This window comes from Microcebus murinus, chromosome 16, assembly GCF_040939455.1.
Source record: "Microcebus murinus isolate Inina chromosome 16, M.murinus_Inina_mat1.0, whole genome shotgun sequence".
Taxonomy (NCBI): Eukaryota; Metazoa; Chordata; class Mammalia; order Primates; family Cheirogaleidae; genus Microcebus; species Microcebus murinus.
The window spans coordinates 19,492,101-19,509,149 of NC_134119.1; the positions used below are offsets into that span (position 1 = coordinate 19,492,101).

The 17,049-nt window shown below is 36.3% G+C and overlaps 1 protein-coding gene across 3 annotated transcripts in view; it reads right to left on the reverse strand.

Moving 5' to 3' along the window:
* Positions 1 to 17,049, reverse strand: part of BTBD3 (BTB domain containing 3) — a 31,771-nt gene that overhangs the window by 4,159 nt on the left and 10,563 nt on the right. Inside the window, exons 1-4 of one of the 3 annotated variants that reach the window (XM_012780828.3) lie at positions 2,726 to 9,892; positions 2,138 to 2,405; positions 1,563 to 1,653; positions 887 to 1,005 (exon numbers count right to left, since the gene is read on the reverse strand). In XM_012780828.3, coding sequence (XP_012636282.2) covers positions 887 to 1,005; positions 1,563 to 1,653; positions 2,138 to 2,280 — 353 coding nt within the window. In that variant the 5' untranslated portion in view covers positions 2,281 to 2,405; positions 2,726 to 9,892. Of the gene's footprint in view, positions 1 to 886; positions 1,006 to 1,562; positions 1,654 to 2,137; positions 9,896 to 17,049 lie in introns of those variants that run through there. The other 2 variants (XM_012780829.3, XM_012780827.3) reach the window with 2 other exon arrangements.

The window sequence follows — 17,049 nt, forward strand, 5'->3', positions numbered from 1 at the left end:
ACTGATATACTGTGGTGTGCTAGAAGTCTAAGAAAAATCACATAAATATTATTTGGAATAATAACTGGATTTTAATCATATGGTAGACTAGCATGTTGTCTAGTACCAGTACATGATAAAGAAGCTGATTCCATCTACCTGGTTAAATACGCTGGAGTCTGCAAAAGACCCACCAGCTATATAAGTATTTTAAAAAACATATCATATAGTTGTATATTTCTGTATTACCAATTAAAGTTTTTCTGTATAAATCCATATGAAACTATAGGAGACTATTCGTATTTTTCAAAAATTTCTCCCCCAATATAAAATGCAAATGCTTCTTATCCTTGAGAAGGAGTATCTGATTTTAGATAAAAGTATGTGTATATATGTATGCTCAAAGATCAGATTATTTCAACAGATTCTAAGTTTTATATTTGCTGTTAGGAGACCATAACTCTTAGAACACTCAGAAATCTCCCAATTGGTGGCATTTCTAAGGTGTATAGTATCTGGAATTGTGAAGCAAAACATAAATATAATTTATTTCTTTGAAGACTTCTTCATACACAAAGCTTTAAGAGAGAACGTGCTCTATCAGATAATGACTGCACCAGAAAGTTATTTTTCTTTAATTATAAGTCATTAAAAATCAAATCACCATACATGCCACTTGCCCCCAAATCCTACATTGAGGTGTGATTATAAATGCCTGCATGATTCCATATGCCCTCCACTGACAGATGAAGAGTAGTTTTCTCCAAAAACATTTACAAGGTAAGCAGCACCCTCTTTCTTCATCGGTCTTCTTTTCTGTTACGCAAAACTTACATTTAACTGTGAAACTAGCAGAGTACAAATACAGCATAAACAAACTCTTTCCAAACGTATGAATGATGCTTACTTCAGCATAGCAAGAAAAGCAGCAGGTTCGACATCTGGTATACGGATTTCATCTTTGTCCTCAGCAAGTTCTCCGTAAAACATCGCGTGGAACACAGAGCTCCCAACAGCTAAAACATACTGTGTAGAAAGGGAAATCTTATTTCACACACTAAATTGAAAGCACTTCCAGCAAATCAATCCAGAAAAACAACTGTAAGTAATCAGGTTTAGGTATGGTATAGTACCTAAACCTGCTGCTTTGAAAAAGCCAAGGTACAAGGTATCTTGCCACGGAAGCCAAGATGTTCATGCAAAACAGTCTCTATTCTGTTAATTATCTCAAGGCTTTAAGAGATTAATGTACAAGTCCTTTCATTACTAAATAAATAAAATAAAAGCTTATATAACTGATTTCTAAAAGGGTAAACATATGACTTTACTAAGCTGTCACAATAACTTCCCATGGCTGGAGAGTTAAGAGGGCATGTTTTGTGTGAGAAATAAAGCAGTGTAGAAGGAAACAAAGAAAAATTTAAGCATGGCCAAAGCCCTTGGAGAGGGTACGCTTTCTCTGGAATCGGGTAAAACATGCACGGTCTGCCATCAGCAAGCTGCCCACACCAAGTTCCAGGCTTACGGAGAGGGTCCCTCTTTGTAAATCTCAAGACTAAACTGGTCATGCAGCTGTTGCTTACTTTGTGTCCTGGCAACCGCTGAGTCCCACCTGGTGGCCCGACCACAAAATGTACATCTGCCATCAAATCATTATTGAACATTACCGCATTTCTATAAACAGAAGCAACTCATTAATTCACAGCAGCCAGCATTTTTAATATTCTCTTCCCCAACATACCCACAAAAGATTCGCAAGCTAAGCAACAGTTTAGTAACTTCAAGGCAAAATAACAAAGGTTCTAACTAAACAACTGTGTTTGTAATCATTGCAAACACATGGGCAGTAAACAAAGTTAAAAAAAAAAAAGTTATACAAACTTTTCATAAGGCTAAGAACAAATAAAAGGTTTCTATCTTCTATGGCCCATGGACACAACCCTGTCACTTAAACATTACAGCTTGCAAAAACATTTTTATCTAAGAGGAAAACAGCTGTACTGTTTTGGAAAAGATACAAGGCAGTTTTCCATTACCAATAAAGCTTCTGGGAAAAGAGGAAACACAGATTTGTGTTAAAATACATTACAGGTTATGCAAAAACAGAAACTTCAACACAGGAAAACTTTTAAAGTAAACATGCTGGCCCAGTACTTACCTTTCTCTAATGGTGGGATAAAGACCCTGCCAATTTGGGGCCGGTACAAGGTTGTTGTTACTGAGATTCTGCTGGTGGTACTGCTGGACGGTGGTGCTGCTGGAGTTGGCTGGCTTTTTACGGGGAAATATATCAGCAGCCATCTTCTTCTTTTTTTTAGTCTTCAAGGTAATTATTTCATAACAAACTGGGGGCAACTTGCTGCTGCTGTTGCTGCTGCTGGTATTTGCTTTCTTCGAGCTTTTCTTGGACCTGTTCTTTACCGTCTCTGGAAGCATCAAGAAGAAGGTGAGACATTTCATGTTCTTTTCCTTGTCATCTACCATGAGTACAGTGTGTCTCTCTTTATAGCTAGATATCCCAAATTGGTTTGAACATCAAGGAAATGAGGCTAGCCCGAGCTAAGAGGTTAACAGAAATCAACAAGCTGATATTTTGCTTCTTTCTCAGCCAGGCAAGGTGACCTTTTCACTATGTTGAATAGAAACTGGCTTTAAGTTTTATCCAGTACTGGGTCTGTTAAATACATCCCCATCATGATTCCTGTTTCTCTTACTTGCTCAGAAAAATAACCATTTCCTAGATCACCTGAAAATGTTACACTGAGCGAAGATGACAGGCACAGAGCTGTAGCACTTGTTTTCTGAATTAGGTTAGCAAGAAAGATGTGCTGGAGCTGCGTGAGTCTGCTCAGCCGGCTGAAGTTGTGTGGTGAATGGATCGGAGGAGAGTAGGTATTACAGCCCTGCAGATGGAGTCAGACAGCCAGTGCTCCCAGCCAATAGCTGAAGCCACCAATCAGGATTGGACCAAGCAAAACAGTGACACCTATTGTAACGTGCGTAGTTCTGATATTAAAGGAACAGCAGTTGCATTCTCGTCTACTGTATATTTAAATAAGATAAACAACATGCGACATATATTTGAAAACAGGAAGGGAGGGGTTTATGTCCACAGATTTCTCTCCAGTAGATATAAACTTGTATTTCCCCAGTTAAACAAACAGGATCAATTAACAAAAGGTAGAGACAGATATCTATTCTATATTTCTATTAAAATCTTTTTTCTTGGTAGCATTTGGCTTTAAATAAATACTTCAAATAAAATCTTCTAGTCTAGAAACGAAAAGAGATTATTAATAGCAAAACCATACTGAACACAGTTATTATAGCTTTAAGGCAAGGGATGTTACTTTTCCTTTTCTTTTTTCATCTCTTTAAATGCAAGTTATATTCCAGTGCAAAGGAAAAGCACTGAGGCCATGTGTTCAGTTTACCTCCCAGTGTTTCCTAGCTCCTATAAGGGTCTTTGACAGGAGTCTCAGGTCACACAACACTGTTAATTAGACTAAAATTATACCAGCTTGCTTAAATTCACTAAAGAATAAGACAAACTCTAGATGTACAAATAAGATTCAAATAAGACGAGTTTGTTTGGTAATCAGTGTGTAAAGGCTGTAATTCACTAAAAATACGTCAGATGAAGCCCTGTTCGGGATCTCAAAATCCAACTTAACTGTGATTGTTACATTTAGTCTTATTATTTTAAATATAATCCACAACTTCTAACACAGAACCAATAATAAGGCTATTCAAAATGATAAGTGTCTGATGCTGCCTACTTAAAACACAAACAGGGAACCTCTGCTTTAAATTAGAATATAAGCTACTATAGGTTTTTAATAGATGTGAATCCTCTAACAATTTCTAGTTTCGGCAAGTAAAAAAACCAAAAGCACCTGCTGTAGGTCCTATACATGCTATTTATTTGTAAGAGGGACTAATGAAGAGATTTAATCTCACCCCTATCTATCTGGATTACCCTCATTTGTTCAAAGCACAGCAGCCATTTACTAGCCCCCAGTCAAATGGACCCTTCATGGCCACAGCCCTCCTTGTTGCACAATATTCATCTGAATAATGACTGCCTGACACGGCAAATGGGAGCTACGATTGTTATTATAATTAATAATCTACTAAAGATAGTAAACAAGAAATCAGTCTTTAAATCCCTTGAACCGTAAATCACTAAATTGGACCAAAGAATATCCTCTTTAACTATCATTATTATTCTTAAAACCATTTGCAACGCCACTGCAAAACATGCTACATAAGAGAAACAACATGGTCTTTAGCACAAGGTGACCCATCTCCACTTTAGATGGACCCTGAAGTGCTGCTTATTTATTACAATTATCATATTCCCAATAGCAGGGCTAACACACACAAACACACTCTTTTAAACTACCTTTAACACACAATGCTAGAGAGACATCTAGAAACCAGTTTAAAAAGTGCATGGAGAAAGGCATGAAGAAGAAACAAAGCACCTATTTCAGCTAACTATTCAGAATACAGTTAAAACGAAAGGATTTCTCTCCTGCTCAACTTACTGAACTTCCTGACCACTGAACCCCCCCACACCAGGCAGGCCCTTCTGACTGGGATTAATCCCATACATCTCTCTAACAAATCTAGTATCTGGCTTTTCAAGTCAAAAGTAATCAATTAGAACAGAAAGGGAAAACAACTCCTTTGAGGCAGACGTACTATTAATTGGCAGGTGGACAAACAAAATAGGAAAATAACCATAAAACACAGATATAAGAATTTGGAAGGTTTGTGATTTTTATTCGTTTTGCATATAAGCTCAATATCCATCGCCAAGAAAATCTCCAAAAAAAAAACATGGTTCTTACACCACTAAGTTAAAGGAAAAAGTGCATATAATAGTTTGAGAAAGAAATTATGCAATATTTTAGAAAATGCTCTTCCTGAAATTAAAGATTTCAGTTATTTAGACAACTTTTATAGAAAAATCCTGAAAAAATCTAGTTAAACAAAGTAGTGCTAAATATGAATCACCTAAAACAGTGCTGCAAACAGAGGCATTATTACTCGAATGTATGTGGGGACTGATGAACGTGGATGTTTAACATTAAGACAGAAAAACAATCTGAGAGCTACCTTTTCTTACTATGGTAATAAGGCAGGTAATGCAGGTTTTTGCTACTAACAGTATAATCCAAAGACCACCAGCAGCAGCAGCATCTCCAGGGAGCCTGTTAGAAATCCAGAGTCTCAGCAAGACCCTGTATCAGAAACTGCCTTTAACAAGACTCTTCCAGTAGTATGGCATTAAAGTTTGAGACAATCTCACACAGATAACTTAGGGCCATTATATAGTGTCTTCCCAAGGATCCAGTATCAACACCTAGTACCACGTTCTACATTCAACTATCAAGTTGAATTAAAGTAATTTAATTTGGTTTAGACATTAAAAACTCAATGACCCCTCATATCTTGTTCTGCAATTCTTCTAATCAGGCCCTAAATATCAAAATTCTAAGATTCAGGTGTGCAGATAGCCAACTGAGAGGGCCTAAGATATCTGTCCATTCTCTGGAAAGAAAGCTCCAGGTTAGATTATTTCAAAGGATAATGTCACATATAATTTTAGTGGGAAGAATAAAGAATTAAAAAATTCCAAGTGTGAAGCAGATGAACAACTTAATATTTTTAAATAATCTACTTCACGAGTCTATTTAAAATTGTGTCATGGTAAAATTAGCAATCAATCTAGTTCTGTTCTGACTGGGCCATTTACAATAAAACAGTGAGGGAGGATCTGAACAGATCATTTAGCCTTTAAAGTCCTTGGTTTTCTCAGCAAAAAAAAGAAGAGGATGATCTAGCAATAGATGAGTTTCTAGCACTTAATGCTAAATCCACAGAAAGAAATACATTTCATATTCTGACTTAGTACTAACACACACACACAAGCATACAAATTCAAAGAGACGATTCACAAAACTTACTTGGCATGTTATATGATATACTGATATTTTCCATTTTATTCCTTTCTTCTTCTTTTTAATGTTGACCTTGATCCATTCCATTAATCTCACAAACAGGTTAAGAAACACTGGTCTAGATTATTTCTAAGGGCATTTAAGGTTCAGCATTCTAGGGTTCTTTTCTATCAAGAATTTGGACTAGGGACCGCCAGATGATGAGGGTTCCATGAAACCCCTCAAAAGGCCTGTGAAATTGGCAGTGTGCATTTATTTTCTGAAAAGAGAAGCCATAGTCCTCCTCAGTAATCCATGACCCAAAATACAATAAAATGTTATGGAAATCTAAGATTGATTTAAATATACAAAACTTCAGTATCATTTTGTTCTCTCTCTTCATTTCTACAATCTACTACATTAAATACAATTTATGTCTTCCTTTCCCCCTTAATTAAATATAGTTAAAACTTCATCTACAATCTGTAGCCCAGAAACATCACCCACTGGGCTGAAGGATAATAAAGGATACTAGCACATTATCTATTGTCAAATTTTACCTCTAAAATTTCTTTCCAATTAGCATTCTATCACTTGTTCCTATACCACCTGAATTTGTGAACTGTTTTGAGACATGGTTAGTCTGCCCTAATGAGGTAAATAGGCCAAGAAACCCATCAATATTTTATGAAAGTATTTTAAAATACAACATGCTGACATGGGGTGTACTGGGTGTTGGGTATACAATGGTGAGCAAGATTAGGAAGCAAGCCTAAAAGGTTAGCTAATAATACTGGGTTTCATTTGATTTTATAATAGCTAGACAGTTGAATCACTTCATTCAATTCCCAATAATAACAAAATTATCAACAGAATTTAAGCTCACTTAGATCATCCTTTTCACCACTGTAAGTTTTGCCAGCAAATCCCACCTTTACTTAATACAACCTTATATATTCAGTTTGGAGACTGGAATGAGGTTTGAAATTGAAAAGGACTCTAGACATCATTTAAATGCAACTCTTTTATGACAGATAAAGCAACTGGGTATTAGAAGTTTAAGGGGTTTGTGAAAAGTCCATAGCTAAGTAGTGGGGCCATGCCTGGACCAGAAGGCAGATCTCCTGCCTGCATGCTCTGTTTGTTCTACTTACTCTAATTTTCACCTACAGTAATTACCCCACGCATCCTTACATAATGCTCTATTTTTATATTTCTCATCTACTTTAAAAGAAAAATACATGTGCAAAGTTTAAAGAGATGAAAACCATAAACATATATACTCCACACCCCTGCAGAAGCACACTATAGGAAAAAATGCTGAAAGGACACTTTCTGGAAAGAAATGGAGGGGAACTCTAACAGGAAGAAAAAGTCTCAAGGAAGCTGCTCAAAAACAGAAGAGGCTCTCCAGGTAAAATGAAAGTTAGAAAACCAGCCATTCATGGTTAGTATCAAGTTCAATGTCAACAACTAACAATGCTGACAACTCTTGTTTAACTTGCTCTAACTCTGGACTCCTTGTCTGGACTTGTATGTGGTTTACTATAAGATACCTCAAAAGCTACAGCAGTGAGGTTAACGGAGGTTTAAACAAGGTAAGACAGACTGAAAAAACACCACTTCCAAAAATGATTACTAGAACCTAACAGAGGAGAGTGTTTTAACCTGATAAGTTATGATGAAAACGTGTTTTGGTTTTGCTTATTTTTCCCTTCAATACTGAGAAAATTTATGCTTGTGATTTGGGAGGTAAAAAGATAGGCAACAAAATGTTGGCAGTCCCCAAAGACAGAAGCAGCTGCTGGAAAACACACTATAAACTTTCTAAATTTAGAAATAAATATGGAGTCAAACATTGGCAATATGGTATAATGAAAAAAACAAGAGCCAGTAACAAGTGACCTTAAGATTAGTTACTTAGTATCTGTGAGCCTCACTTTCCTCATCTGCCAAATGGGCCAATTACCCAGCCCCCCCCAACCAGGTTTATTATGAAGACAAGAATATTATGTTTGTGAAAGCACTCTGATAAGTTGAAAACACTCTACAAAGTAAGCTATCACTGTTGGTAGCAATTTGCAGGAAATATCCTTTGTGATTCAAAAACCACAAAGACAAAAACACAAAGATTAATCTGGCTTCTTGTCCTTGTACTCTCTCAGGCTGCACAGCTACTGACATTTCATCCCATCTGCAGGCTTGCTCTAGCCCCACGTGTTTGGCCAAGCAGGTCCTAGGTTGCTGGAATCTTCTCTGATTTTGCAGGTAAGGTTCAACAATAATCAAGATTCAAGCAATGTGGTACGGATCAGGTCCACATCCAGTGTCCAAATCCTGCAGTGTTAGTTCCAAATCTGCACTTGGAACCCACACTGCAGGCTGGGTGTCTGCTGTGGACTTCAAACCTCCATGAGGCCACCTGCTGGCTGATGGCCTGTTGTACCCACTTCCTGAGAGAACCAAAAGCTGCAAGTAGGTCACCTAGTCACCTAGCAATGTCTATACTAGAAATTCATGTTGGCCTCTCTCAAATAACAACCCAGTTTGCATTCTAGCATCAAAGGTGATAACTAAAGCAAGCATATGGGAAAGGCATACCTCGGTGCTATTTAGAAAAATAAAGCTCATAATAAGTTCTACTAAGTCACCTTTTTACCACACAGCCAGTTAACCTTGAACTGTACTTTAAATTTGGGGGGAAAAAAAAAGAATACCCAAAAGGTAGAATGTGACAACTCTCAGAAGACAGGAACAATGATTCGTTTTAAAATTCCATATGGCATTTAACATATTTGACAATTACAGCTCTTAAACATACTGTGTCTCAGTGTCAGTGTGCCCCTTGTTTGTAATACTAAACTCATCTAAATCCCAAATTATTCCCTTTCAAATATTAAGTGAAATAATCTTGAAAAGGGGTATATAAAATTTATCATGAGATACTCTAAAGACCTCTATCTAAAGGAATACTACTATAATTTCTTCTGCAAAGTTTAAGATACTTTGGTAAAAGAGGCAATCAATGGCTAATTTTTACATACTTTGGATGGTCTCATAGGTTTCCTAATGTGTCAGTATTGACTACAAGATCTCCTATCTTTTCCAATTCTAGGTTTTTGGGATTAAAGAATTTGTATAATGTTTGGCAGAAATAGTGATTTATTTAATATAGTTTTCTTTGCATTTTAATAATATGATTATGACCAATACTCAACTAAAACTCTGTGAGTATATTTATGTGCTGTATTTTATTGACTAAAATTCCTTCTCCTTCCCCACATTTTAACATCTCTGAAATTGGACTGTATCTTTTAATTGATAGCATCTCATGAGCATAACCATTAGGCTTTTTTTTTTTTCTTAGTGGCACATAAAATAATGGCATGTCTTACAACTGATGGCACCTTACAGTCAGTGAAATAAGGTAAAAATCTGTGTAATTCAACAGAAATAAAGGAATTTCTTCTTTAGGTTGGTTAATTATTCCCTTAACCAGGCAAGATGATGGCTCAGAATTCTGGCTAAACTACATTAGAATAATTGAGCTTTCATCAAATAGTCATTTGATAAAGTATATAATCACAATTCTCAATTGAGACTGCTACTATGACAACCGTTGATATGGTAGAATATTTAGATGGAAATCTCAAAATGAGAATTTGCATTGCTACAACTGGTAAGAGTTACAGCATTAATACAATGCATTTCTAATATTTTCTCATGGTGCACAACTATACATAAAACTGTACATAAAATATAAATAAAACTGATTAGTAGATATCAATCAATCAAAGATTTATTAATTTACAACAACTTTATGCATAGATTGAATCTGGAGCTAAATGATTCCTTAGTAGTTATCGCTTACTTTCCACAAATAGAATCTATATTAAATGTTAGTTTAAGAGAGAGAAACACTATTATAATATAATGATCCCATTATGCAAGGGCTGCCCAGAAAGTATCCAGTCATTAATACAAAAACGTATGAAAATTATTGCTGGATAATTTCCAGACAGCCCTCATATGAGAGACTCTCTTCTAGGTACCTGAAAACAGTTTTATCCAAAGAAAAATAAAAACAAGGCTCAGGAAATCTATTCTGAAAAAGCTGGAAGGGTGGGGGGGGGGCTGTTCTAATCCAACAGAGGACTTTAATCCTACTGGAAATGCTGGAATGTAACAATCTTGCCCAACCATTGCTATGGCTTTCTCCAGGTCATTTGTTGGCTTTGGATGACAGAGGGGGAAAATAATGTGTTTTGGTCAAAGAAAAAAAGGTGTTTCCAAAATCAAAGCATTTAAAGTCCAAAGTCCTTCTCACCTATATGCTTAATCAAAGAACATCTTGCTCTATTTGGGAAAGTCACCTTTTCCAAATGAGCACATGGAATGGGAAGAAAGAATCCAGACAACTCCCAAGCCACCAGATATTCTATATCAGTCCTGATTATTAGTGTAGTTCCAAGTGTCACTGCCAAATTTCCCCAATATCCACAACTCTTAGTGAAAAGTCTCCACAAGAATTACAAACAGATTCCCAAATACAAGTCACCTAACTGTATGCTATGCCCTTAGTCACTCGAGGGTGCTTAGAAATAAACGCTCTCCTCAAGTTCAATTTGCTGCCTCCCCCTAACACCACTACAACATCTGAATGATATACATCATCTTAAATTATAAATTATGCTAACTGTAAAATGAACAGGGCAGGATTGGGAAAGGCAAGGCCAGAAAAAAATTTTTCAAGTCTTTTTTTTTTTTTAAACAAAACCACATAGAAAAGAGCATTTACAATTTCACACATTTTGACCATCATTGTACACATGTCACAAGAGTCTCAATTAATTACTATTTAATGAAATGCCCTCTTTCATTTTTACAATGTATGTGACTAAAATGAAATTGTTATTTTAGGCAAACAACACAAGATCTAACACTAGAGGTTTGCTATGCAGAGCAAAGCCTGAGAAATTCTGCTGTGGAAAAGCACAAACACCTGTGAAGTTACAAGGCACCTTCACTCAATTTCTAACACACCACCAAATGAAAATGAAAAAGGCACACACACTTCTAAAATGAGTAACAATAATATTCTTTAACAAAAAACTCAAGTAGAATTATAATAGAAGCCTGTGACAGAGGGTTATTATAGAAACCAGCTTCTGGCAAAAACTCAAAGTAAAATCTGTTCCATTTTAAGAACAAATTTAAAAATATGTTTTTTGCTACTTTTAATTAGCTTGAAAGTATACAATCCCTGGCAATTTTTACGAAGGACACAATATAAAGGCACAGTGTACTGTAAATATTGGCATAATCTTAACTATATCAACACCAAGTAACATTCAGAGACTCCCTCCATTAGCTGCAGAAAATAATTTGGCACTGATAAAATACTCCTTTGCTGTTTCCATCTCTCATGCTGTTGTAATCAGAATAAAAGTCGAGGAGGTTCTATACTTAGCTTGATCTCACGTGTCAGATCTAAGAAAATAGGGCATTTCAAATAAAAATTCAATTCTAATAATATATTCAGCAAATCTTCTTTTTAATTAAAAGCAACTATATACATAGATCAGTACTTCAACTGCCCAGAGGTACAGAAATAAAATAATCTGATTGCTCATAAAATAATGTTAAATAAGTCTCATTTAGAAAGTAGGGACTATTCATGGAAATATGTTCTTAGATTTGGGTTTCCTCAATCACTGCATCATATAACAATAGATGGACAGCATTTACATGTGGGCCTCCACTATAATGAGCAGATTAAAAGTATTAAAGCCAAAACACATCCTCAAAGAGTGGCAACTTAACTATCAGTATCTTCATCTTTTTTATTTTTTTTATTTTAGTAACACAGAGAAGCAACCACTCTACCACAGTTAACTCAGATAAGATCCCTGGTAATGATGATGACTAGAGCCAGACCAAGGAAGAGCAGACAGTCTCTGAAAATAGTAACCAAAATTTACATCTGAGTCAGGTCTCTCTGCATAAGGATTTTCCTAGCGAGCTGTGGAGATACCATGATTTCTACTAAAAGTTTAGTATAGGAGACCTGGTTGATGTTAGTAATTGCTTAAAGTTAACACTCTCTTGTAAAATTTGAAATATAACATTAAAAAGGAGATGAAAAGAGGTATTTAAGTGGCATGTGGTCAAATCTTAACTACACTATGTAATATTCTTCCTAAGGGGCTATCATGTGAACTGAGGAAAAGTCTTTCCTGCATGCCAGAAGAGTGCAAATGAGCAGCTATCCAGGAAGAAGAGAAGAAATTCTGTCTCACCTTTCTCAGTGAGAGGAAGGTACATGGCTCATGGCTCACAACGCATTTTGGATCTCCATGACCTGGCTCCAACTCACTATTAACTTCTTTGACTCATCTTCTTATTCACCCACCCTGCAAATAAGACCATTCCCACACCACACTACAAATGGGTCCATTACTTCCTGCCATCCTAACTGCCCCTTCTTCCCTACCTACCTATCAAAAGCTGACCCATTCTTCAAGGTGCAGTCCAAAGAACACCTCAGCAAGGAAGTTTCCGTGGAGCTTCTCAGACAGTACAGGAACAGGACACAAGCCTCACTTCTGACCAAAGGAAACAACAAGGGACAGCAGGACCCAGCCTAATTCAAAGGGCTTCCTAGTCACTGAAATTCAGCCCATATCCAGATAAGGAGAAGGGCCTAACCATTTGCCTTGTGAGTTACGTTTTTCAGGGCCACTGAAGCAAAATACTGACACAGCCTGACATGGCACCTGGCTGCAAAAGAACCACATCTATCCGGATCTGACTGCCTCCAGCCAGAACAGACCTCCACACTGACCTTACCTTGACTTTGCCTCATTATAATTTGGTTTTAATGCTAAAAACCACACCCATGGGTGGAGATTTAACATGCTAATGAGATAGGGGATGCATTAAGAAACCTATGCACCTCTACATGCTTACAAGGCACCCTTTCCCCAACCACACCTCTTTAAAACTCTCTCCACACTCCCCTCAGAAGCCAGCCTGAGGACTTTTCCTTTGTGTTGTCTCCCCTGTGCTCAAACATGAGCCCTAAATAAAGCCCTGCCTGTGACCCCCGTTGGGCCTCTCAATTTCTATTGCATAGAGAGCCCAAGGGCCCTTGCTAGTAACAATTCCAGACTCTCCATCCCAACTACAGTACTTTCTCACATTCTATTTTGCCTTAAGTTGCCTGCTTAGAGTGTGCTTTCTCTGATGACTGCATGTCCCTATCTCCAACAACAGCTAGCAGTGTCGCACCCACACCTGGCTTTCAATGGTTACAAAAGAGGGAGGTTCAAGCCCAACACTTCCAAGACCGATTATTAATAGCACTTTAAAGTGCATCTGTGGAGTGCAACTGGCCCTGAATAAAAATGGTCCAAGACTATGTGATGTTTCTAGTTGTCTGAGATGCAAGGTTAGACTAGGTGGAGTGGCAAAGAACCTAGACACCTATTAAATGTGTCCTAGGGCTCTCCTGAACATGTCTAAGCACAAACTTAATGTTATGATACTACACTCATCTTGTGGCTAGTACACCTGAAAACACTAAAGCTCAACTCAAAGCAAGTCCTTGCATGCTCAAAGTAAGGCTTTGATTCATTAGACGGCTAACATGTAATATAATATAGATATTCACAGAGAAGTGTGAGTTAACCAGGAATAAGAATTGGTTACCAGGACAAAGCTGCCTTTATCAACCAGCCTCGATTCATGGTCTGGCATATTTATTTATAGTGCTAGTAAAGAATTTTAGTGATTTAATGAACTGGAAAGGATGGTAAATTCTCAGTAATTCTCATGAAAGGAGGAAAACAGTCATATGAATAATCCCCCCAAAAGATAATTAAAGACTTTTTATGTGGCTCTGAAATGTGTTTAGTCTGTACTTAACACTGAATCGATGAATTTCCACTACATTAGACACACCCAATCTTCAAACAAAGTCATAAAACAAGCCTATGTGTACAGGGCCTCCCCTGCAAACAAACCACACTGCTAGGATGGGCGGGGTCTCAGACACTGCAGAGCAGGAGCCCGTAGAAAAGTGTACTGCTTCCACACGTGCATCTGTGTGTCTTCCTATACTAAGAGCTAGAGTGTGAAGCAAATCAGGTGTTTGATTTTTTCAAAAAATAAAGAATTCTCAACTTCTGTCTATATATTCCTTTACGATATTAGAGTAAGAATAAATGGAAATGAATAGTATCAATAGTAGGAAAGCTGAATATTTTACGAACAGCTGGAAAGTCTCTTGCTGGGTTGGTACATTTGTGAAAGCAAACTTTCACCACCAGCAATGATTTTTAAAAACCATGAGTAGTGCTGAAAAGGTAAACAAACTGTTTTAAAGTCATAGTTTGAGTTTTATGTTGACAAAAAACAAAATTAAAACTGCTTGAATTTTCAAATAACAAGTTCAACTAGCTATAAAAGTATATTTCCTGGAAAGTGGCATGTGGTAAATACTATACATTCTGTGTGCGCCTATTTGATGTGTCTGACTTAACAGTATTAAGCATTTTAAACAGTTCTGAATTGCACTGGTTAAGAAAGTATCTGAAATAGGCATAAGTGACTGAATCCCTCTTCAAGTTCCCAGCAACATCAGGGGTTTTGCTCCTAACAGAAAAAAAAAGAGTTTTCTCCAGGAACTCTGAAACATAAAAAATGTTCCACAGCCTGGCTGTGGGACTTTTCTTTTTACTACAGCTGCTGGTTCCTAAGCTGTTTGAAGGTCACTCAAGTGGACCCTGGGCAGTGGAAGGGAACATGTGCTGAAGGACCTGTCAAGTCACCTTACTCTCCTCCCATTCCTCCCTCTACATACACCTGAATAATGGTGGAGTTAGGCACAGTGGTGAAGAGCCTAGGTGAATGCAAATTAGCTACTGTGCATTTCTTTGCTATAATCAATGTATTGGTTTATGGAGAATCTCTCGGAAATCCAACAGTAAAAATTATTGATTTTATTAAACTGGACCCTGGAGTACATACCTCTTTAATATTCTGTGTCATAAAACGGGAAGTATGCATAAAGCATTTCTGGTGAAATTGAAATAGAACAGCTGCTTTGAGAAAAAGCACTTGTGCAACTGTGTTACAAATCAAACCAGCAATTTTGGGGTTTTTTTCTTGAAACATCATTGTTATTTGACAGAATTAGCAAAGTATGCTTGTTCATTAGGTATTTGGCAGACATTTTCTCAAAAATGAAGTGAGCCTATCACTTCAAGAAAAACTGAGTATTTATTGCTGATGGTAAAAGTCAAGCAAAAATCAGAATTTGGAAACCTTGATTAAGCCACCATGAGCCTGGCAGCTTCTTAATATTTAAAAGACTGTTCTGATATAAGTAGTGATATTAAATGAACATGACTTTTTCATATTATAAAATGAATCTGTCAACATTTGAAAGATTTGCATAACTCAATAGACCAATGTTATATAATAACAATGCAATTACAGTACAGAATCATGAATGGGTAAAAGATCCATACAGGACAGACCAATGGATTTTGATTATAACAGAACAAAAAAGTTCACTGATACTGCTTTAGATTCCAGACAGCAATTAACCTTTAAGAAACTACCACCCTTAGACCAGCAGTTACTTGTTAAAAAGAAAAAAAGAAAAGTAAAAAAAAAAGAAAAAAAGAAACTACCACCTAGCAAGTTTTGATGAAGTATCAAATATGGACTATTATCCAAAAAAATACTATTAAATATTCCTTTCTTTTCCGGCTACACATATATGTCAGGCCAGATTCTCCTCGTATGCTTCAATCAAAACATTTATTTTTAAATTAATATTTAAAATTTTTCTCTGTTTCAATTTCTATTCCAGTAAATATCAATAGATATGACACTGAACAAGTTTTCTGGACTTTTCAAAATAATTAAGAGTACAAAAGGGTCCCAAGATAAAAAGGTGTTAAGATCCACTGATGCTCAGCTTCATAAGGAGTTTGGATTTTACTGCAAATGTGATAGTAAGCCACTAGAGGTTATTAACAAAAAGATTGTTAAGAAACTCTACATGATCAGGGCCAGATTTTCATTTCACTCTCCTAGAACATAACTAATTCTCAGAACATAATTCTCAACCATTCATACCAAAATATTTTTTCCACATTGTAGACAGATTGGAAGACACAAAAGAAAGACAACAATCACTAACACAAAAATTAATAGGCATTGTTTGGCATCTTGGCATTGACCTAACCTCAGAAAATTCACAAAATAGAGGGTATAAGATCATTATTAATCGACACCCTCTTAGAAAATAATTTTAAGTCAGCTTTGAATTAGACAACTATCCTAGAAACTTCACATAAACCAGCAAGACAGAAGCAAATATCTCCCTCCAAAAATTGTTTTTTCCTGTACCCCATTTCCTTAAGAATTAGGAATAGCAACCTAAGCAAGCATGGCTGCCAACATTTAAGACAATTTGTTGTTCACTTTTTTCTTTCATTTAAAAAGACACATATTAGGCAGAATCTGCCTCCTCCACAGTGCCATTTTAATATTATACCATAGCTAAATAGTATGGTATCTGATACTGTACAACATGAAAATCTTCCTATATACTAAATAGAAGATAATGGTTTGTTGGAAATAAAGTTTAGATTGGGTCTTTGCAAAAGTCCAAAAGAAATATTTTGATTTTACAGTCAATCTACCAGTAGTAACTTTTCATTTAAAAATGCAGTTGGCCACTGCAAACAACATGGGTTTGAACTGTATGGGTCCACTTATATGAAGGTTTTTTTCAATTATTACACTGGAAATTTTTTTGAAGATTTGCAACAATTTGAAAAACATGCAGATGACTAACTGCACAGCCTAGAAACAAACACCTAAAACAATTTTTTAAAATTAGGTATGTCATAAATGCATAAAGTGTAGTCTATTTTACCATTTACTACCATAAAATATACAAAAATCTATTATTAAAAGTTAAAATTTATTGAAACTTACGCACACGCAGACTGTACATAGTGACATTTACAGTCCAGAAAAATGTAAGCAAACATAAAGATGCATTAAATCATAAATGCATAAAATTAATAGTACACTGCACTAC